At 45.2% G+C, this 20,379-nt stretch overlaps 5 protein-coding genes across 8 annotated transcripts; 3 read left to right on the plus strand and 2 right to left on the minus strand.

Annotated features, from left to right (window-relative positions):
* Nucleotides 1–453: 453 nt before the first annotated feature.
* LOC122619078 (fatty acid-binding protein, muscle) lies at nt 454–3,528 on the plus strand. The gene is made up of 3 exons (XM_043795787.1): nt 454–605; nt 2,888–3,159; nt 3,231–3,528. The coding sequence occupies exons 1-3, from the start codon at nt 536–538 to the stop codon at nt 3,279–3,281; spliced, it is 393 nt and encodes a 130-aa protein (XP_043651722.1). The 5' UTR covers nt 454–535; the 3' UTR covers nt 3,282–3,528.
* Nucleotides 3,529–3,542: 14 nt separating this feature from the next.
* On the plus strand, nt 3,543–6,267 carry LOC122619076 (putative tricarboxylate transport protein, mitochondrial). 3 transcript variants are annotated; one of them, XM_043795782.1, is made up of 4 exons: nt 3,817–3,875; nt 3,935–4,181; nt 5,113–5,443; nt 5,542–6,267. In XM_043795782.1, exons 3-4 carry the CDS (start codon nt 5,118–5,120, stop codon nt 6,170–6,172), a joined length of 957 nt encoding a protein of 318 aa, XP_043651717.1. In that variant the 5' UTR covers nt 3,817–3,875; nt 3,935–4,181; nt 5,113–5,117; the 3' UTR covers nt 6,173–6,267. The 3 variants fall into 3 exon arrangements, with proteins under 3 accessions (XP_043651716.1, XP_043651718.1, XP_043651717.1); XM_043795781.1 differs by lacking the exons at nt 3,817–3,875; nt 3,935–4,181 and adding an exon at nt 3,543–3,664; XM_043795783.1 differs by lacking the exons at nt 3,817–3,875; nt 3,935–4,181 and adding an exon at nt 3,642–3,664 and having other exon boundaries at nt 5,117–5,443.
* Nucleotides 6,268–8,891: 2,624 nt separating this feature from the next.
* On the plus strand, nt 8,892–11,284 carry LOC122619077 (putative tricarboxylate transport protein, mitochondrial). Its single transcript, XM_043795784.1, has 3 exons — nt 8,892–9,019; nt 10,003–10,356; nt 10,424–11,284. Exons 2-3 carry the CDS (start codon nt 10,031–10,033, stop codon nt 11,049–11,051), a joined length of 954 nt encoding a protein of 317 aa, XP_043651719.1. The 5' UTR covers nt 8,892–9,019; nt 10,003–10,030; the 3' UTR covers nt 11,052–11,284.
* A 136-nt stretch (nt 11,285–11,420) lies between these two features.
* Nucleotides 11,421–13,542, minus strand: LOC122619074 (8-oxo-dGDP phosphatase NUDT18). 2 transcript variants are annotated; one of them, XM_043795779.1, is made up of 3 exons: nt 12,875–13,541; nt 12,555–12,813; nt 11,421–12,484 (listed from the first exon to the last, which is right to left on the minus strand). In XM_043795779.1, the coding sequence occupies exons 2-3, from the start codon at nt 12,802–12,804 to the stop codon at nt 11,712–11,714; spliced, it is 1,023 nt and encodes a 340-aa protein (XP_043651714.1). In that variant the 5' UTR covers nt 12,805–12,813; nt 12,875–13,541; the 3' UTR covers nt 11,421–11,711. The 2 variants fall into 2 exon arrangements, with proteins under 2 accessions (XP_043651714.1, XP_043651715.1); XM_043795780.1 differs by having other exon boundaries at nt 12,555–13,542.
* A 2,756-nt stretch (nt 13,543–16,298) lies between these two features.
* LOC122621484 lies at nt 16,299–17,094 on the minus strand. The gene has a single exon (XM_043799347.1). The coding sequence runs from the start codon at nt 16,979–16,981 to the stop codon at nt 16,364–16,366; it is 618 nt and encodes a 205-aa protein (XP_043655282.1). The 5' UTR covers nt 16,982–17,094; the 3' UTR covers nt 16,299–16,363.
* Between the last annotated feature and the right edge of the window lie 3,285 nt (nt 17,095–20,379).

Here is a 20,379-nt window from a genome sequence, read left to right on the forward strand (position 1 = left end):
ACCGGTGCCTTTGAACCAATTAAGGCTGCAGCCAATTGATCGCGCCAAGGTGAAGGTGCTTAGGTGCAAGGGGTGGAAAGTGGGAGGGGCGGGTCCGACTGACACGCTGGGCGGCAGTAACACGTCCGATCCATTACCAATATGCGGAGGGGTGGCCCGCTTAAAACCGTTAAAATGTTTTGGAGAGCGCCTAAAAAAGCTGCGATGTGTTAGCTTGGCGCCGACATTTCGATACCTTGGCGGCTGTACTTGGCTTTGCATCTGGTAATCCGATGCTCAGCCGATGCCACATCATTAAATGTTTCCGCTTATTCTCACAAGCATCCGAAAACAAACAAACAAAATGGAAACATGCAAAAGCCGCTGTGCCACAGAGCGAGAGCGAATAGCGCGAGAGGGTATAAACTTGCATCTGGCAACGCCGTAGCCGCAACGCGAAAGTATATAAGAGCCGGCACGCCGCAGAGCTTTTCATTCGCTCAGAAAATTTCAAAAGTGAACATCTTGTGCAGAACACAGACCAAATACTCCAAAAATGTCTTTCGTTGGCAAGAAGTACAAGCTGGACAAGTCCGAGAACTTCGATGAGTACATGAAGGAGCTGGGTAAGTTGCCAAAACTAATTCGCAGTGCATCGGAAATAGCAATTCAAAGTCAATTTGCTCGAGAGAGAGAGAGAGAGAGTTAGAGCGGGAGACGGGGGAGAGAAAAAAAGTCGAAAACACGCCACCGAAAATCGACCGGCCGGCATTTTTCGCACTAGTGTGCAAAAAGTTGTATGGGCAAAGGAGAGGGAAAAAGTAAATCTCTTGCGGAAAAAAGTTATATCAACGAAAGATTATGAATGAACTTGATTATTAAAGGTTACCTACTATTCGGAAACCCACCATCTATATAAATTCGTACCTCATGGAATCAGTGAATGAGATAAAAATCAATAGAGAGCAGGACCATAGAAAGAGATGCACAGGGAAAGAGATGCAATAAAAACGTGCTCCAGTTTTTTCACCTCACCCTCTTTCTCGACTTTACAGTTGCAAATCGCAGGGCAAGCAGTAGAAAATCCGTAAAAGCTCATCTACGGTAGTCATAAACCCAAAAAACTAATTAAGTGTGGGGCCTGAACTTTGCTCCCCTTTTTGAGTCACCTCCGTCTGCTTTCCATGGGACCGCCATCATCATGGTGACATTAGCTTTTGCGACAGGTGCCGTATATTTGTGTACTAGATTTTGGGAGAAAGTCTCGCACTGAACTTTGCACTATACTACAAACTTTATAGCAGCGATCTTTGGCCAGGCTGTCACTTTCAACAACAATAAAACACCAGATATAAACTATAGGACATAATGGTTCACGATTCTCTTACCGAATCAAAGTGCAATTTTGTATTGTAATCGTGATTCGACTATATAGTGCCACTAAAACTGATCGATACTTTCGGTTGCCGTCTAGACGCCTATATAGGGTCGCGCCAAAGGGACTGGAGGCATTTGGAAACCGGAGATGGCGCGTCCAGATTTATTTACCAGACCCCAGTTCTTTAGAACTTTTCGCCTACACACTTTGCGGTTTCGGTTTTAATGCTAGACTTGGTCTGAGAGCCACGTACTTCTCAGTTTTCAAGCCCAAACAAATCCAAAACAACCTGTCGTTGGGGCCTCGCAGCACTTATCAGCTGTGGTATATAAATGCGATAAACTATATGCCCATTTATGTACCTACAATGTATATACAATGCGGCAGAAGTCACGATAATTAGGCGCGATTACGGATTTTGCACTTTGGGCAGCCACCCCTATCATAGACCCATAGACCACGGTTCGTAATTGCAGGCCAGTCTAATCTATCCAAGGTTCCCCTGTCATATACGATGCATATAATCGATCTCTGGTACAGTTGCTGAGTTCCCATGACTGGGAACTTGGCGACTTATCGCGCCACGACAGTTGACACTTGACTTGAGGGCACTGGACAAAAGTACAAGCTGGTGGTGGTCCATACATAATTGAACATAATTGATTGAACCTCTTGTTGGTTTGATGTTCGAACAATGTTCTAAATTCGAAATAATACAGACCAGCGGGAAATTGAATGCCCCACTTGCTGGCACATGCAATAAGTACAGTGATTCATACATGGTTTTTGATTCACTGTTTCTTTTGGTAGAACTTTTACTTAAAATACGAAAATATCAATGCAAAATTACTCGTACAGCTTTGTGCTGCTATATGCATTTTAGTACTTACAAGTCCAATAAAATTAAATGACAAATGTGAGTACTTAAGCACGATTGATTCCTAACAACCATTAGAAGTTATCTTTTAATGATTGAATTGCTTTTCTAATCTTTCGATGACAATAATCAGCACTTCAACGGTTTACAATTCGAAAATTCAGCACTTAAGCAAGTCAAATTGTATTGAATATACACATATTTGTCGAAAAATATATATTTTGTAAAGCTTAATGCCCTACAATCAGTATGTCCACATATATGTACATGAATATGGGATGCTGCACCGCGATAAGGTGGTGCTTCGCAGATCTATATATATATAAAAAACATACGTGGAGGGGGGCTTGCCAATTGATAAGCGCGGAGAAAGCGGAGGAGACGACGGCCCGCATTGTTCGTTAACCTTGAGCACGACTTTTGACGTTCCAGCGGAGTCTGCAGGGAACTTCATGACTCTGCTTTATTATTTTTAATTAAATATGATATGATTTGCATTGTGACCGCTTTGGGGTTCTCAACTTAGTTGGGCTAATTCAATTATGTGCAGTCTGCCCATAATTCATCTTTCGGTGCGATTTTTGATTTCTTTACATTCCCATCTCTCGAACTTTACTCATTTCTTGGATTTCTGTTTGCCTTTCTACTTGCAGGCGTCGGTCTGGTGACGCGCAAGATGGGCAACAGCCTGAGCCCCACCGTGGAGGTGACCTTGGAGGGCGATACCTACACCCTGACCACCACCTCCACCTTCAAGACCTCCACCATCAGCTTCAAGCTGGGCGTTGAGTTCGACGAGGAGACCCTGGACGGTCGCAACGTGAAGAGCATCATCACCCTGGATGGCAACAAGCTGACGCAGGAGCAGAAGGGCGACAAGCCCACCACCATCATCCGCGAGTTCAACGACAACGAACTGATCACCGTAAGCGCTTTCTATACCCTCTATATATATTACAACCCCCACCTAACTGATCCAATCCCTACCCTCCACAGACCCTCACCATCGGCAGCGTGAAGTGCGTGCGCGTCTACAAGAGCGTCTAAGAGACTGATCTAAAAATCTAAAACTACATCCATACGACTACATGCATTGAAACTAACTCAGATAGCCACTATTCTTGTTGACTAACAGTGAACTAAACCAAACCAAATGGAATTGCACGCTCTGCCCAATGTTCATTTATAATCGCACCCGTACACCAGCAGTCGGTGTATGTGGGAATGCTCCCTGAACTCGGGGACCAATTTCCGAATGCATTTGAATAAACTATTACATGAAGTGCTTTTAAAATATTCGACTTTCATATTTGCATTTACGGTTACAGTTGATGACGAAATGTGTGCTTAGAGCCACCAATCAAAATTATCTTAGTTTTAGTTCTAAATTTTTTGGCCTTTTCCTAACTATTCCACAAATTGACGGTTTTGTGAGTATGCAACTAAAGTGGTTTTAGCCCCTATGACGAAAAAGTAAATGGGGCAGTTTTTCCTCTGTAAGGCAAGCTATTGCAAGCTAGTTTAGCTTGGTTTTTCAGTTATCTTTGGGAATCCAATAGTTTTATCTATTTATTGACCACAGGAATCGAGATTATTAAAAGCAGTCAGTACGTGTGCTAGTTTCGGTATTGAAGTTCTACTGTAAGTGTGAAGAGGGACAAGTCTGAATGGATGTTGAAACTGCTCTGATTTGCATTTAGGATGAGGATGTTCCGCCCACGCGTTTCCGCTGCGATTCAATTACTCTTCGGAATGGGGTTTGTTGCAAGTGCGTGCCACAAGTGTGGGTGGCATCTGCTGCATTTAAGGGCTGGCGCAGGCGCAGACGTTATCAGCGGACAGTTGGCAGCACGGCCACACTTTCGCCGGGTTTTTTTGTTAACATTCACCGTTTGCCGGCAGCGTTAGAACTACGTGTATCCACATGACGTCTGGTGGCGACAGTCGGTAAATAGTAAACACTTAATTGTTGGTCAATTGTGCGTTATAAATTAAAAAGCCAAAGCACCGATATCGATTTTATTGGTGTAGCACTAAATGCTCTGATAACCTGGATGTAACTATCGCGTGGGTGTGCGTAAGCAACGCGCGTTGTGTGCGTGCGTGTGTGTGAACTCATTGTGTAATCGCTGAGGAAAAAAAAGGTGGTCTACTTTGCGGCGTCCTCAACATCAAAATACAAAATACAAATGTTCTTTGCATTGTTCTTCAGCGGAGCTTTTCCAGTGCGCCCCAAAAGCTCTGTCCACTTTGGAGCTCACTCCCAAACTTATATAGGTTCTAATGATCATCTCTTTTCTGTTCAATTTCCTTGAGACTTTTCAAATTGAACTGGGAAATATGAATCATTTTCTGTGTACATTACTGAGCGCGCGGAGAGTGGATGCCGCTAAAGTGCGGTTGTTTCCAAAACGCCAACCATTGAAATTACAGTGCGCCCCTGGTGCGGTGAACTGTAGGGAGGAGAGTGCTCGGTCTGTTGATTTTATACCTGTACCCCAACAGTTTGATATTTGGAAGATGATTGGATAGAGTTGGTCAGACTGCTGACTGGTGGATCTCGCCACCCAAAGTTCGTTAGTTCCAGAGGTTTTATTGAAGTTTTCGAACATTTGGGTTTATGCTCTGTTTGTGTTAGTTTGTCGATTCTTCGTTTCCAGTTTGTTTAAACTTTGTCCCAAAGGTGAAATTTCTGGCCACAAATGAATAAGTTTAGGAGGAAAAGAGAGCTTGCCACCATAGAAATAACCTATGAGAATAACACTGATTACTACCATTGAATTGGAGTCACTGGAGCCATCTGCTCTTCAAGTGAAATGCTTTTCCCCTTCGAAATTGCTTATCGCCAAGTACAGTAAATACCCCACCTCACACCCAGTCAGCATGGATCGCCCCGCCTTCGCGTCCCTTGTCAGCCCGTACCACCGGCGTCCGTGGATGACGGAGCAAGGAGCGGCGGCTGCGACCAGCGGTCAGGTCGGCCTCAAGGGTATTATCGCCGGCGGCATTACGGGCGGCATCGAGATCTGCATCACCTATCCCACCGAGTATGTGAAGACACAGTTGCAGCTGGACGAGAAGGGAGCGGGGAAGAAGTACAATGGCATCTTCGATTGCGTCAAGAAGACGGTGGGGGAGCGTGGATTCTTCGGTCTCTACCGTGGTCTTAGTGTGCTCATCTACGGCAGCATTCCCAAGTCAGCCACGAGGTAAGTTATATTACTTATAGTTGTAGCTCAAGCTCCGCTAATGAAAGCATATAGACCTATCTTTAATCACATGGAAACCTATTTTAATTTACTTTCAGATTTGGGGCTTTTGAATTCCTGAAATCGAAAGCCGCGGACTCCCGTGGACAACTAAGCAACTCCGGAAAGATGCTTTGCGGCTTGGGCGCTGGCATCTGTGAGGCCATCGTTGCAGTAACCCCCATGGAGACCATCAAGGTGAAGTTTATAAACGATCGGCGCAGCGCCAATCCCAAGTTCAAGGGATTCATCAACGGAGTGGGCCAGATCATCAAGGCGGAGGGCATCTCTGGTATCTACAAGGGCCTTACGGCCACAGTTCTCAAGCAGGGCACCAACCAGGCCATCCGCTTCTTGGTACTGGAGTCTCTTAAGGAATGGTACAAGGGTGACGATCACACGAAGTCAGTGCCCACGCTGTTGGTGGGAGTGTTTGGAGTTATCGCCGGAGCAGCCTCGGTGTTCGGCAACACGCCGCTTGATGTGGTCAAGACGAGGATGCAGGGTCTGGAAGCATCGAAATACAAGAACACTGCCCATTGTGCATATCAGATTATGAAGAACGAAGGTCCCGCCGCCTTCTATAAGGGCACCCTGCCAAGATTGGGTCGTGTGTGCATGGATGTGGCCATCACCTTCATGATCTACGACTCCTTTATGGATCTGTTCAACAAGGTGTGGGTGACTTAGTGTCAGAACTACATGTATCTACATGACGCCGGGTTGCGTCAGTCGGAAGATAGTAATTGTTGGTCAATTGGACGCTATAAATTAAAAAGCTAAAGCACCGATATCGATTATATTGGTGTAGCACACTAAATGCTCTGATAACCTAGATGTAACTATCGCGTTGGTGTGCGTAAGCAACGCGCGTTGTTGTTGTTTTTTTTTGTGTATTGTGTATACGGCAGGAAAATGAAATCCTCTAAAGATACCAACTACCGGTCCGTAGATGGCATGCACGATTCATGACCCTTCCTGTAGAGTCATGCCTACGTACTAAACAAAAACCTCCGCTCTCACTCCTGTCCTTGTCAAGCTCACCGGAACTGCCATTCAAGGTATTTCATCGGTAAGCAGGATGTGAAGCCAAAACGCACTCCCTCTTCCTTCCTTGACTCTTTAGTCGCCTTTGTGGTAGAATTCTTGTCCCGCCACCCCACCGGAGTACTTCTGCAACTTCTGTTGGCAATCTCGTCCTTACGGACACGCTTTATCATGTTGACGATGACTTCACGTGTTACCTCCCAAACGTCTTTGTCCGCCAGAATGGCGGCAATCAAGCCTCTCGGGCTGAGTGGTGCCCCAGTGAGCGACTCCAACTGGACCTTCTCCTCGACGAACCTGGAGCAGTACAGAAGGATATGTTCTGCTATTTAGGCACCCTCCGAAGCATAAATGGTTCGTGAGGAACTGGGTCATGTGGGTAGTCCACCACTTAATGCTCACACACTGTCCATCCCGTTAGGTCAGGAATAAGCTGATGCGTCCATCGCCCTCGCTGCGACTCTTGCCACCTGTACCGCCAGTCGCCTCGAATCCACTCTCGGATCTCTATCTGGGTAGCCCCTTATACTTCAGCGTTGCTGCTGAGGCGATTTCTAAAGCCTTGACTTCGACCTGCATGCCTTTAACGGTCTTTCTGCTGCTCCACAGGACTACTTCGGTCTTATGCGCAGCAATTCCTAGGCCCACTTTCTCGCCCTGATCGCAATATTGCTGCTGTCCTGGAGCTCCGGCATTGTTTTGGAAACCGCTGTTACCGCAACCTCGTCGGCGGAGCAGTGCAGCTTCACGCCTCGGGGCTTGCTGATGCTTAATATCCCATCATACATATGTAACGACCCTTAAGGAACACCTGCAGAGACTTGGTGACTTTTTGGAACGGCTGTTGCATAGCATAACACCCGATCCCTGAAGTAACTACCAATTACACTTCGTACATATGCGGGTATGCCCATGTTGCGCATTGCGACCGAGGATGTTAAGCCATCTCGCTGTGTTAAAAGACATCGCTGTGTTCTTGACATCAATCGTGATGATGGCACAGGCACAGTACTCCTTACTGCCGCCTTACCATCGGTCACCGTCGAGTGCGTTCTTTATTACGGCTGTGAGAGCGTCCCCTTCTCCTTTTTCCCTTCCGGAAACCATACTGTTGACTTTAAAGGCCTGTTGGACTCTCGGTGGACTCCTGCCAAAAATAAGGGCCGGTAGCTGCCTGCTGCATTTGCAGGTCTCTTCCCCTTCGGTAATAAGACTAGCCTCATCGTTTTTCAACTCTTGGGGAAGACTCCATCCAGAAGACGCAGTTTAAATGTTTCCCTGAAGACCTCCGGTCTTGCGGTGCCAGGAGCTTTGTTCGGCTTGATCCTCTTTACGGGAACAGGGGGCTTGCGTTTTGAGCATATCCATAAGCGCTGTCACCATGGTCTCCGCGTCGCCATTTGTGGTCTCCATAAGCCCGATCTGGTATGCCAACATATCTTCATCCAGTTTCCTGATGTCCAATACTGGCCCTAGTGCACTTCTCCGCTGTCTTTATCCTTCGGACACTGAACAAGATCAGATTATGATCGCTCAGCGTTATGTCCTCTTGCACCACCCAGTTCGCGTTAGCCACCAAGGCTCTGCTAACAAAGCAACGCTAGTTGTGTCCGTGCGTGTTTGTTATCACTGAGGAGAAAAAATGTTGTCTACTTTGAGGCGTCCCCAACATCAAAATACAAAGTCAAATGTTCTTCGCATTGTTCTTCAGCAGAGCTTTTCCAGTCCGCCCCAAAAGCTCTGTCCACTTTGTTGTTGCTGGACAAACGGGTTTCCGATTGTAGAGAGAGATCTGCACTGCGGTGTCAGCAAAAAAAACGTTACTTTGGCGCTCACTCTTTCCACTCACTCTCTGCACAGAAAAAAGTATTATTTAGACTCTTTGAAGTGATCAAAACACACACGTTTCGATAAGAAAATATCAATACCAATGCAATAGCAATCTCTGAATAGCCAATTAATGTTAAGATCGAACCATATATAGTTTTATTTTTAAAGAATAATCATAATTTCTGTTCTTTTAAATTTCCATGAGACTTTTCAAATTGAGCTGGGAAATATGAATATTTTTCTGTGTACATTACTGAGCGCGGGGAGAGTGGATACCGCTGAAATGCTGTTGTTTACAAAACGCCAACCATTGGAATTACAGTGCGCCCCTGATGCAGTGAACTGTAAAGAGCAGAGTGTCCGTTATATCGATTTTATACCTGTACCCCAAAAGTTTGATGTTTAGAAGAGCTTTTAAGGTTAAAAATGATTGGATAGAGTTGTTCAGACTGCTGACTGGTGGATCTCGCCACCCAAAGTCCATTAGTTCCAGAGAGCACTGTACCGCTTTCGCTCGTCAATTGGAATTGGAATTTTTTCGTAGCCCCCGATCAGTTGAGATTCAACCGCTGTCCACGATCGCCGTGCTCTCTGGCCACTTCACCTCACCGCTGCCTGGGCATTTCAAAATTATAATTATTCGGTTTTTTATATTCTAATGTGAGTAGAAGAGAACTAAATCCGATAGCCAAGCTCCATGGGCAAAAATTAATTGCAATTTTGCCAGTCCACAGTGCGATTTGAGTGTGTGGGTGTGGGCTTAATCAACCACTTGTGTGTGTGAGTGGATGTCGGTAGACACTTTCCAGTGCCGACTTATCAGGGGGCATTGTTTATGTTTATCCAGATTTCCAGACCGATACGGAAAGTGGCTTAAACAATGGCATTAAATGAATAATTATGAACTTATAATTGTGTGCGATTCTAATTTATGGTCATGCCAAAGTTATGTAATCGCTCTGAAACAATATTAATTTGCCAAGTGCAAAGAGCGAACCAAACAAGCCTGCTGATATTGATATAGTACCGCTCCCACTCAAAGCGCCCCAGACTATATCACCCGATCTTAAGTAATCAGTATTGAGATTTTCGAACATTTGGTTTTTCGCTCTGTTTGTGTTAGTTTGTCGATTCTTCGTTCCCAGTTTGTTTTGAACCTTGTCTCCAAGGTGAAATTTCTGGCGACAAATGAATATGCTTGTGGAGAAAAGAGAGCTTGGCACCATGGAAAATACCTATGATAATAGCACTGATTATTACCATTAAACTGGAGTCACTGGAGCCATCTGCTCTTCAAGTGGAATTCTTTTCCCCTTAGAAATTGCATAAGTAATAGAGCAGAACTGCACTTGAGCAAACACTTGATACGGAAATTAAGGTCGATATAGATTCGTATAGATTTACGTTTGTACGTCATAAATGTAGTTAGATAGTTTAAACAGATGATAGGGAATATATGACTTTTAGATGTCAGAGAATATTTTGGAAACCGCTGCACCCACGCAGAACGAGTCTATTTTGATCCGTCAATAACAATAAGATATAAATAACTTTCAATCGACCACAAATCAGCTGGAATTACGGAGGAGACAAGAATTGCTTATCGCCAAGTACAGTAAATACATTTTCCTTTTATCTTGCAGCTAATTCCGCACCTCACACCCAGTCAGCATGGATCGCTCCGCCATCGCGTCCCTTGTCAGCCCCTACCGCCGGCGTCCGTGGATGACGGAGCAAGGAGCGGCGGCTGCGCCCAGCGGTCAGGTCGGCCTCAAGGGCATTGTCGCTGGCGGCATCACGGGCGGCATCGAGATCTGCATCACCTATCCCACCGAGTATGTGAAGACACAGTTGCAGCTGGACGAGAAGGGAGCGGGGAAGAAGTACAATGGCATCTTCGATTGCGTCAAGAAGACGGTGGGGGAGCGTGGATTCTTCGGTCTCTACCGTGGTCTCAGTGTGCTCGTCTATGGCAGCATTCCCAAGTCAGCCGCGAGGTAGGTTATATTACTCACAGTTGTAGTTTATGCTTTGCTGATTAAACATATTTTAATTTACTTGCAGATTCGGTGCTTTTGAATTCCTGAAATCGAAAGCCGTGGACTCCCGTGGACAACTAACCAGCTCCGGAAAGTTGCTTTGCGGCTTGGGCGCTGGTGTTTGTGAGGCCATCGTTGCAGTAACCCCGATGGAGACCATCAAGGTGAAGTTCATAAACGATCAGCGCAGCGCCAATCCCAAGTTCAAGGGTTTCGCCCACGGAGTGGGCCAGATCATCAAGACGGAGGGCATCTCTGGTATTTACAAGGGCCTTACGCCCACGATTCTGAAGCAGGGTTCCAACCAGGCTATCCGCTTCTTCGTACTTGAGTCTCTTAAGGATTTGTACAAGGGTGACGATCACACGAAGCCAGTGCCCAAGCTGGTGGTGGGAGCGTTTGGAGCTATCGCCGGAGCAGCCTCGGTGTTCGGAAACACGCCGCTTGATGTGGTCAAGACGAGGATGCAGGGTTTGGAAGCATCGAAATACAAGAACACTGCGCATTGTGCGCTGGAGATCTTGAAGAACGAAGGACCCGCCGCCTTCTACAAGGGCACCGTGCCAAGATTGGGTCGTGTGTGCCTGGATGTGGCAATCACCTTCATGATCTACGATTCCTTCATGGATCTGTTCAACAAGGTGTGGGTGTAACTCGGCAGGCGGCTTGGCGACATAGTTACTTAGTTCATCCTACTCCCTAAAAACCCACTCGTGCATTTGTCTGTTCCCATTGTTCCCTAGTCGGCTGTTGCAATAGTTTCTAGTTTCGTGACATATTCCAAGAAAGCATTTTAAATACACTTTATACCCGTAATCGGTAAGTGGCTATAGAAATTATACAGCTTGTTTTAAATATTGAAATAAATTTGAAGTGTCTATTTGAAGTTCCCATTGAAATCGTAACTAAACTGGATGAGATAGGTAGATTAAAATCCAAGGTAAAATTGGACTTAGGTTTTTTGGATCATTTAGTTCGTGTGGAAACATAAATATTTTAATTGGTACTATATAATAGTAAACAATTTTCTAAGTAAATCACTACAGATAGATTACGCTATGCAAAGAAGTAAACTTCAGATTAGATCTTTCACCAAGAAACGGAAATGGGTTTAGTAGTTAAGATTACTTCTAGGAGTATAATGACAGATTCGCAGAGACTTATCTACGTAATGCACTATTTAGCACCAAAGAGGGGAAACATATTTGCCTTACAGTCAGACATCTGGCAGACATCAGCTATCTTTAATTGCAACTAACAACGGATAGATTGCTTGCACCATAAATAAGGACAGATTACTCTAGTTAAGGCCTTCAGCGCACCACGTTCAGTGGAATGGATGCGTTCTTGCTGCTGACAATGCGTCCCAGCATCTCGTCAAGTGGTGCACCCAGTTCCTGCCAAATGCATTTGCCGATCAGCGAGATTTCCTCGAGTGGCGGCCGGAAAGCCACCAGCAGATTTAGGCAAATTCCATCAGTGTTCTCCTGCTCCGACGGCAAGTGTTCCACGCTTAGTAAGCCATGTGGTCGATGCTGTGGCAGCTCCGCGCCAAAAATCTCAATCATGAACTTGCGCAGCGTAGAGTGCAGGCTGCGATTCGGATGCAGTTCCACAGTAGGGAAGTGGTGGGCGTTCTTTTCGCTGACCAGGATGTTTAAAGAGTTGTGTGCTCGCTTTCTGGCTACGGCTAGAACCCGCAGATAGTTTCGTTTGTGGGAGAAGCGTGTGGGCAGAATGCTCCCATGCCAGGGTGAAGGGCTAATGACAATCTTTTGCCCCTCATGATAGGCTCTTCCAATCTCAATTATACTCAGTATGTCATTGGCTCGAAGCGGTACTTCCTTGGGGTTACGCACCCATCTCGCCTGAATGGATTCGGCGTCTGCATCCGCAGGAGTTTTGAGTCGCCCGCCTGTGATGCGTCCAGTGAGCACAAAGCGGAACCAAGAGCCACCGGCGGCCTCCACCGCTAATAAGGTGGTCAGCTCGGCATTCAGACCAGTCTCTTCGAAAACTTCCCGGGCGGCTGCCTCCGTGATGGATTCGCCCCTTTCCATGCGACCGGCGGGTAAGTACCACTTGCCTGATCAATAGAGTGCAACGTTAGCTGGTTCTTAAGTTGTGGTTTTGAATATTTGGAAAACCGTACTCACCGGCGCAGCTCTGTTTGGCCTCCTCGATCATAAGCAGCTCATCGCGCTCGTTGATCAACACACAGGCCACAATATAGGTGACTGTCTGGCCAAGAATGGGCACAAAATCGGACGCAGATGAGGGCTGTACTCCCTGGGCCTCAGCGGTGGCATTCTGTTCCTTGAGAGAAAAGTCACAGAGTTCCGTGGTGATGTCGCCTAGATCTTTTGAATCCAAAATGCGACGCACTTTCTCCACAATCGAAGCCATCCTGTTTTGCTAAATGATCCACTTAAGGCATTAGAAATTCGAGCCACAACTGGTATCTTCTGAAACTCACTTTTAGCGCAGAATTTCAAGGCGGCTGACTCAGTTCGCTGAACATGCTACGCCCAGTCTGAATCTCTGCATATACCTCTCCGGTTCTAGATATGCAAATTACAAATTCTTTGGAGTGCTGTGCTCTGCAAACGCAAACAGTTTAAGAAATCGTGGCGAACTCGAGAACGGGCGGTATGTGACTGACTGCGGCTATAATGCCCAATAAAATGGCCAAGACGATGGCAATCAACTTTTCGTTGTTGTTGCAGCTCAGCGGCTGTTGTCGCTACACAGGTGGCTGGTGCTGTGGCCTCTATTTCTCGCTATTTCTCTCTATTTCTCTGTATTGATATCGAAATGGATGTCAAATAAGCCGCTCGACGGGTTTTCTTCGGGAGAAAGTGCATCGGAATGTGTCTCCGTCTCCGTCTGCGCCAGCTGTTCGCTATTCTTCTCTTCGCGGTACTTAAGAACTCCGTTTATCGATGGGTCATTAGTTAAGTGTGCACTTATTTATTGCATGGCCATTTACGGCTTAATTGATTTGCAAGTGCGGCCAAGAACAGGAAATTTTGTTAGTAAATAGAGGGCAGAGTGGCCACTAGGTTCTTACGAGCAGTGTCTGGCAACGCTGCGGGTTTGTTTACTTTGAATAGGCCCCTTTCACACTAGTTTCGAATTCTGGAGCCATCGCAGTTGGTGAATTATTTTGACTTTATCTTTTTACCAATATTAGATTTATTATCGACTTAACGTAGTTATCGATTGCAAAAATTCAAGGACTTCAGTATGACCCCATGTTAATGCCTATCTGGTATTAAATGCCCAGCCTGGTCCCACTGTGTAAAATTTGAAATTTCACCGACCGTTTAGGAAATTTTATTAATCACTAAAACGCTAAACTTGTTTGCTCAGCCTGTTGTTGTACACTGAATGCGATAATGTACATGTTATATGCTAATTTCAACGACGACATGCATCAAATTCAACTTCTCTGCTAGTTTAGCCGACGAACAGCAAACAGGCGTTGCGCCATAGATTAATATTAAAGCGCATCGTTTATAAATATCCCCATCCGGCATATGGACATTTGTGTGTGCGTTTGTGAGCAGGAAGCCTCGCTGATTGCCAGCAATAAAATTTGAATGCGGAAATTTCATTGTTTACCCAAATCGATCATCATTAAAAGCATTGCTGTTGCCATTCCCGGTTGCCATTGCAAAAGTGCCAATTGCCCCGAATCCATGGCGTATACTTAACGTGGGCGGTGCCAACCAGTGGGTGGGTGGGTAGATGCGGTGGCTCGACTTCTCGTAATGGGCCTGCAAACTCGGATGCCTGGGTAGGTAATTCAATTTTGTGCAAATGCTTGATTTGCCATTTAGCTGCGAGACCCAATCCTGGTTCTTCGGCTTTGCCTACACAGCAAAAATATTCCCACGAACATATCATGTATTATTAATGTCTCGCCTTTGGGGGCAGCGCCAGAGCAATGTGTTTAAATTAATTAACAGACACTTAATTAATTCGTGAGAGGAACAAGTTGCAATAGCTTGGAGCTAAAACATATCTTCAGATTTGTATGGTCGTATTCTAATGTACATATAGTTTGATAAGCATTTATACCAGTTTGAGATTGATATGTTTTTCCCCTCATTTTTAAAAAGAATTTTTCTCACTGTGCTTTTCCATTTCTGCGTTCACTTCGTCTTAGGCCTACTTCATCTGCTCCAAATCTTCCCATCGACGGCTCCTCAAGCACAGTTCACATAAGACTTTTGTCATTATATTGTTAATTTGTTTTAGTTGTTTTTTAATTTCCTTGGAGAGTCGCAACCTCGTAGAGACTAACAACATGCGTGAGGACTCGAGTGTAGAGTGGTGTGCTTGTTAGGATTGTGGGTGGATGTGTTGATGGGTGGGTGTTGTGGGTGTGTTGGGTGTGTTGGATGCGGATGTGGATTTGTGTGGGTGTGCTAATGTACTGTGAGTGGATCTCTGGTAATAACGGCTAAAGTAAAATGCTGATAAAGTGGCGAATGTTTCGGAATGTGCGAGTGTTTGTGCGAGCGAGGATTCTGCTGCGTGGCTGCGATGACAGGCAAAAGCGAACACAAAACGTTCATTTCCCACATGCACCATTATTCGTTGAAACCCGTAAATTTCACCGAAAACGAACAGCAGCAGTCGTAGCAGCAGCATCAAACAGCAGCAGCAGCCACAGCAGCAGCAGCAGCAGCAGTAGAAACAGCAGCAACGTGGCAGCACCAATCCAAGGAGCTGCTTAACACGAGAATAATGTTTAAAATGTTTATTATGTGTGCAAGTGACGCGAGCTCCTTGGCATCTTTCCCCCTCGGATGACAGGCTCAACCGACAGGCCGATACGCACACATAACTCTGCACTGGCAGAAAAAAAGTGTAAAGGCATTAAAGTTTGACATTTCAAAGTAAACAACAATCAAGCCTAAAGCTCCAAGGTGAATACAACTAGCTCAAGTAACAAAAACTTAAAACTTGTTATAATATATTTTTTATGCGAACTAAGTATCTGTTATATTAAAAAATTATCTTTTATATTTAATTATAATTAACAATAAGTATCAAAGAAAGCCCTGTATAATGATTTACTTTAAGCAACATCTCTACTGAACATTACCATGTCGTCAACAAATCTGAAGGCCTGCAGCAGATCATGACATAAAACCGAATTTTTGTAATGAGCATTATGCTGCAAACCACTTTGCCAATTCATAAGCCCCTTATTTGAAACATTCTGCTGGGCCGACGTAAAATCCTTAATCATGCGAACATGAAATCAAATCCTGACTGCGTGTAACCGCTTTGCGTACGACATACTGGGTGTTTTGTCTCTCTGTGCGCAGCCATATGCACAGAATATATATATATATATCTGTGTGTGTTTGTGTGTGTGTGTGAGTGCGTGTGTCTGTGTGTATTTACATGTGGCAATGTTGATTTTCGTTGTGCCAGCGCCGGATGCGAAACAAGTAGTCCAAATAACCCGCAATAAGCTTTTGTCACGATTAACAAGGCTTACGCAAATGTGTGTCTCTGTGGTGGCAATGTGACTGCTCCTGCCTCACTCGAATTCCGAGTAACCCCCCCTCCATGAAAACCCCTTTCCACGCCACTGTTTCCAGCATAATTACATGCACGCCATGCGCGCGTGTGTGTGTGTGGGCGTGGGTGCGTGTGTGTTGGCCATATTTTAGATTAATGACGGCGTCGACTCGTATTAGGCAAATGAAGAAATCGACATCAACATGCGGTTGCGGAAAAGGTGAACCTGCCACCTTTTTTGGCCAAGTAATTGGGAAAATCATAACCCTTATCGAAAATGAGAAAATCTGTTCACAAATGGATTTCCAGAAAGGATGGCTACATATGTTGTACAAAGTCCTCATTCTTTAAGCTTAGCATTTGAATGGAGCAATCGAAATTTAATTTAAAATGGCTTTAAAGTACAATAAACTGGTTAATGGTGTTAATTGGTTGGAGATGCCAAAACAGTACGGCGGTCCACCAAACGGACGATGGCGTTAAACACCAGATCGGTGACCGCTCTGCGATCGCCGTGGAGGAACAAGTTTTCCAGATGATCGTAGAACGACTTAAGGCGACGATCCAGACGCTCTTTTGGCGGCAGCTGCAGGACCTTCGCATCCTCTTGGTAATTCGCATCCATCCCCAACTCCTGCTCGCTAAAAATGGTTTCCGGCTTCCTCTCGATACTCATCAACCTGATCAGATGGCTGAGCATCGGAAATTGGTACTTGGTTTCGGGAAGGTACTCCTGCATCTGTTTTATGAATCTCTCTTCCAACACCATGGGGCTTCTTTTACACGTTTGAGCTTGAGGGCGGCTCCTAGCCACTTCATTCTCCTTTTGCTTCATCAGCGAAAGCTCGTGCAGCAGACGATAGTCATCGATCAGGGAACTCCTCTCCAGGCCCACGGAGGCCAGCTCCTCGTCGCTCAGCTGATCGATCCTGTAGAGACTCGACAGCTCCTCGTTGTTCAAAAGGCAAATGCCGGCAAACTTCAATTTTCGCGATTTTGGATCAGAAGCGCAGTTTGGCTTCTTACTCTGCTGCCCGGCCATTTTACTGGTATGTTGTATTATACTGATTTAATATATTCAAACTGGTTGTTCAGCTCAGAGTTTTTTCACTTCTGATGTGAGTATGCTTGAGACTTGTGACTGATCTGTGGAGTTTTAAATCAGAGACAACTTAGCCTGAATGTACGGCTCAGACTCCTAGTACATATTTTTAATATGAAAAGCGTGTCTGGGAGGAGTCCACGATGATCCTGGGAGTCTTGGATTGAGAATTAGGAAACTCAAGGAACTCGGCCCCATCCTGTGCGGTTTTCGCAGCACTTCCGCAACAAATTTGCCACAACAATAAGTGCATATCATTATGCTGATTTAAGTGGGCACCCCACTTCCACACCCACACCCACAACCACACCCACAGCCACAGCCACACACACAGCTACCCATCCATAGCGAGTTATTGCCCGAGCACCTGACCTCACCACTACAGCGAAAGGAACCCAGCCCCCGAAAATCGCGCCCCCAAATGTATGCTACACAGGAATCGCGGGTCTGGAGCAACGAGTCCTGGGCAACGGCGTGCATGCAAGTGGGTACATAAATCTTTGTTTAAAGACACATGCACAATGTAAGTTAAATTGGCAATAACGTGCTTTCTTTTATACGCCAAGCTCACAGCAACACATACTTACACATCTGAGCCCACAGGTGCGGTCAACCAAATAGCAATCGGAACTTTTGTCGCTTCAACTTTCCTAATTCAATGTCGAAACAGTTGAAGTGGCTAACGAATCTTTAGATGCTTATACTTGTGGTTTTATAACTAAAAGTTTCGCTTTGAAGCGACAGATAGTTAGGAAATTGTCTTAATAACTACATATAAACTTAATTAAATCGGTTTATCAATCGCAACAAACTTAGACTTGAACAGAATGCAAAACTAAAATAAACTCTTAGTGTCAAAACTTTCTAAGAAATTTTCTGGAAATTTTAGTTGCCTAGCTTCTAAGCAGCGTATGCCGTGGACCATTATTATGGTGCATAAGAAAACATAATTACTTATTTATGTTTATATTACCCTGCCCTAAAACCCTTAAGTGTGCGCGCCAGTGGTGAGATAATAAAATGTTCATTTGCAGCGCTATTATATTTTTTCCCAAAACTGTAGCCACCTTCCACCCACCTCCCCACCCCCCGCAGACACACACACACACTGCTGTACAGCGTACACTCACCGACATGCATATATATGCAGATGTAGATGTGGCCGTATACATAACGGTAACGGAACCTTGTTTGCAAGGAAGTAACAACCTGTTTTCACCCCGTAGTTGGTGGGTATTCGTCGCGGACGAAGTGGGCGACGCTAACGTATCCTATGCCTCCGCCCACTCTGCTTTTTGTTGCTGTTATGCTTTAATTATGCCCTTGTCAAAAGGTGGGTCTGGGTCTCCGGCCCGGCATGACCGTAACTCTGGCGCCCCCAGCTCCCCCATCTCCTCCAGCTCCGTCAGCTCCTGGTCGATCCCCGTGCTCTGGCTTTGTTCGAGCGGATATAAATTTACTATATGGCAGCGTGTGCGAAGGTTGTCCCATAAAATTCGGGAACACACATCATCGATTCCAAATACGAGGAAAACCTGCAGCATCATCAATGCAGAAAGGCGCTCCTCTTCGCATCCTTTTGAGAACCGATTTTCCTTCACCACCATAGCTTTCATATTTCCATTTCCCCACCCCCCAACCCCGCTCTAAAAACAAAAAATGAGGAAAAAACGAAAAAAAAAACTGTATAAAAAACAAACTAAAAACCAACAAAAAAGTTCCTCTCGCTCGCCACTTGAGCTGCCATTAAAGTCGCTTTTGGGCGAGCGAAAACGGAAACACGATTTTCAGCTTTCCAAGGCGACATGCAATCAGCGGTCGCAACTTGCTGTTGCATCCACTTGCTACTGCCAACCGAAAGTTTTGACTTTTAGATAGCCAGTAATCAGGGATCCCTCCACTTGCCACTCCGCACTCTCGGTCAAAAGTCAAATACGAATTCATTTGAATGTGATTGTTTCAATTGTCATAACTGGATTATCATGGCCGGCAAAAGTATTGCGCTCGTGCTTTGTAAGCATGCTGTAAGCATGAACCTAAGTAAATAACAACTTGTAATTCACTCCTAAATCGTAATTTAATTATAGAGATAACTTAACCTAACTTAACTTTTCACCTCGCATTTGATCCTTAGAGAAAGCTTTGTAAGAAACCAATTTGCTGAACACACCTAAATATGAATGCTTTAAAGAAAACACCCATCGTGTGGAAGATGGCGTGGAAAATACGCAAAAATCCAAATGAGCAGGGACACATGGAGGGATTTAAGTCAAAGTAGCTTGTAAGCTGATAAAAAACAATTTACAAGGTACTTTTGCTGCTTGCTGCAAATATGTTTGGACTGTCTTTTTGTTCTGGCTGTCACACCTAAGTGGTTTATAAGCGAACTTTTTTGTATAAACCATTTCGGTAATTGTGAAACTTCAGCGGCACAAAAGAGCGGCACGCCAAAGTTAATCCCCCCCCGAAAAATAAGCCCTCGTTTGGCTGTAATTCAAGTAAATTCCCGGAATTAATGAATCAACCCCTTTGTATGATGAACGACATCTATATTTAAATACGATATGCTACCCGTTTTGTCTTTCGGTGGCATGCCACGCAATCTTATCGGGGCAAGCGAGTGCTTATCTCATTAAATGCCAGGAGACGTCATTGAATCATTTTGCAAATGGCTGAGTACATGTCTCATATGGACAGGGACACTATATGCCCCTATACAGGACTATATAGTCTAGGATTTGCACAAACACACACACACAGACACACACACACACAGACACGGGGGCACACGCACACAGCGCAATTGCTGACAAATGAGATAATTTACACGCTGAAATGAAGCCCATAAAGGCTCATTTAAAATTCAGCGGCGTCTGGGGCATAATTTTTTTTCGCTGCTTTGCTTTTCTTTGGCCCCCTTTTCCATTTCCACTTTTCCACATTTCCACCGCCGCCATCCACCGATGCCCCCCCGCGACTTAACTTTTTCCCGTTGTGTTTTGTGTTTAATGGTTCCTTGCCATGACATACGTGGCTGGATATTAAAAGTGGATGGATGGATGGGTGGGGGTCTGCAGGATGGAGGATGTAGGATGTAGGACGTAGAATGGAGGATGGAGGATGGTTCCGAGCTCGGAAGCTCGGCAAATAGCTCTGGGCCCCCAAAAAGCCAGAGAAGAGACACCGACGAGAGGCAGAATCTTTATTAGCATACGGCATAAAAATGTTTATTAAAGATGGAAGGAAAGCGAGGCAGTCGAACGGAAAGGCGGACAAACCGAGGGGGAGGGGGAGGAAAAGGGAAATAAATGAAAACTTTCCCCCCGCCGATTGTAAGA

Source organism: Drosophila teissieri, chromosome 3R (genome assembly GCF_016746235.2).
Source record: "Drosophila teissieri strain GT53w chromosome 3R, Prin_Dtei_1.1, whole genome shotgun sequence".
Classification (NCBI taxonomy): domain Eukaryota; kingdom Metazoa; phylum Arthropoda; class Insecta; order Diptera; family Drosophilidae; genus Drosophila; species Drosophila teissieri.

Excerpts from the sequence above, each read along its gene's own strand:
- LOC122619078 (XM_043795787.1), top strand. The coding sequence starts at position 536 with ATGTCTTTCGTTGGCAAGAAGTACAAGCTGGACAAGTCCGAGAACTTC. Across the intron at positions 606-2,887 it reads TGAGTACATGAAGGAGCTGG|GCGTCGGTCTGGTGACGCGC; the intron begins GTAAGTTGCCAA and ends TTCTACTTGCAG. Across the intron at positions 3,160-3,230 it reads ACGACAACGAACTGATCACC|ACCCTCACCATCGGCAGCGT; the intron begins GTAAGCGCTTTC and ends TACCCTCCACAG.
- LOC122619076 (XM_043795781.1), top strand. The coding sequence starts at position 5,118 with ATGGATCGCCCCGCCTTCGCGTCCCTTGTCAGCCCGTACCACCGGCGT. Across the intron at positions 5,444-5,541 it reads ATTCCCAAGTCAGCCACGAG|ATTTGGGGCTTTTGAATTCC; the intron begins GTAAGTTATATT and ends ATTTACTTTCAG.
- LOC122619077 (XM_043795784.1), top strand. The coding sequence starts at position 10,031 with ATGGATCGCTCCGCCATCGCGTCCCTTGTCAGCCCCTACCGCCGGCGT. Across the intron at positions 10,357-10,423 it reads ATTCCCAAGTCAGCCGCGAG|ATTCGGTGCTTTTGAATTCC; the intron begins GTAGGTTATATT and ends ATTTACTTGCAG.
- LOC122619074 (XM_043795780.1), bottom strand. The coding sequence starts at position 12,804 with ATGGCTTCGATTGTGGAGAAAGTGCGTCGCATTTTGGATTCAAAAGAT. Across the intron at positions 12,485-12,554 it reads GGCCAAACAGAGCTGCGCCG|GCAAGTGGTACTTACCCGCC; the intron begins GTGAGTACGGTT and ends TCTATTGATCAG.
- LOC122621484 (XM_043799347.1), bottom strand. The coding sequence starts at position 16,981 with ATGGCCGGGCAGCAGAGTAAGAAGCCAAACTGCGCTTCTGATCCAAAA.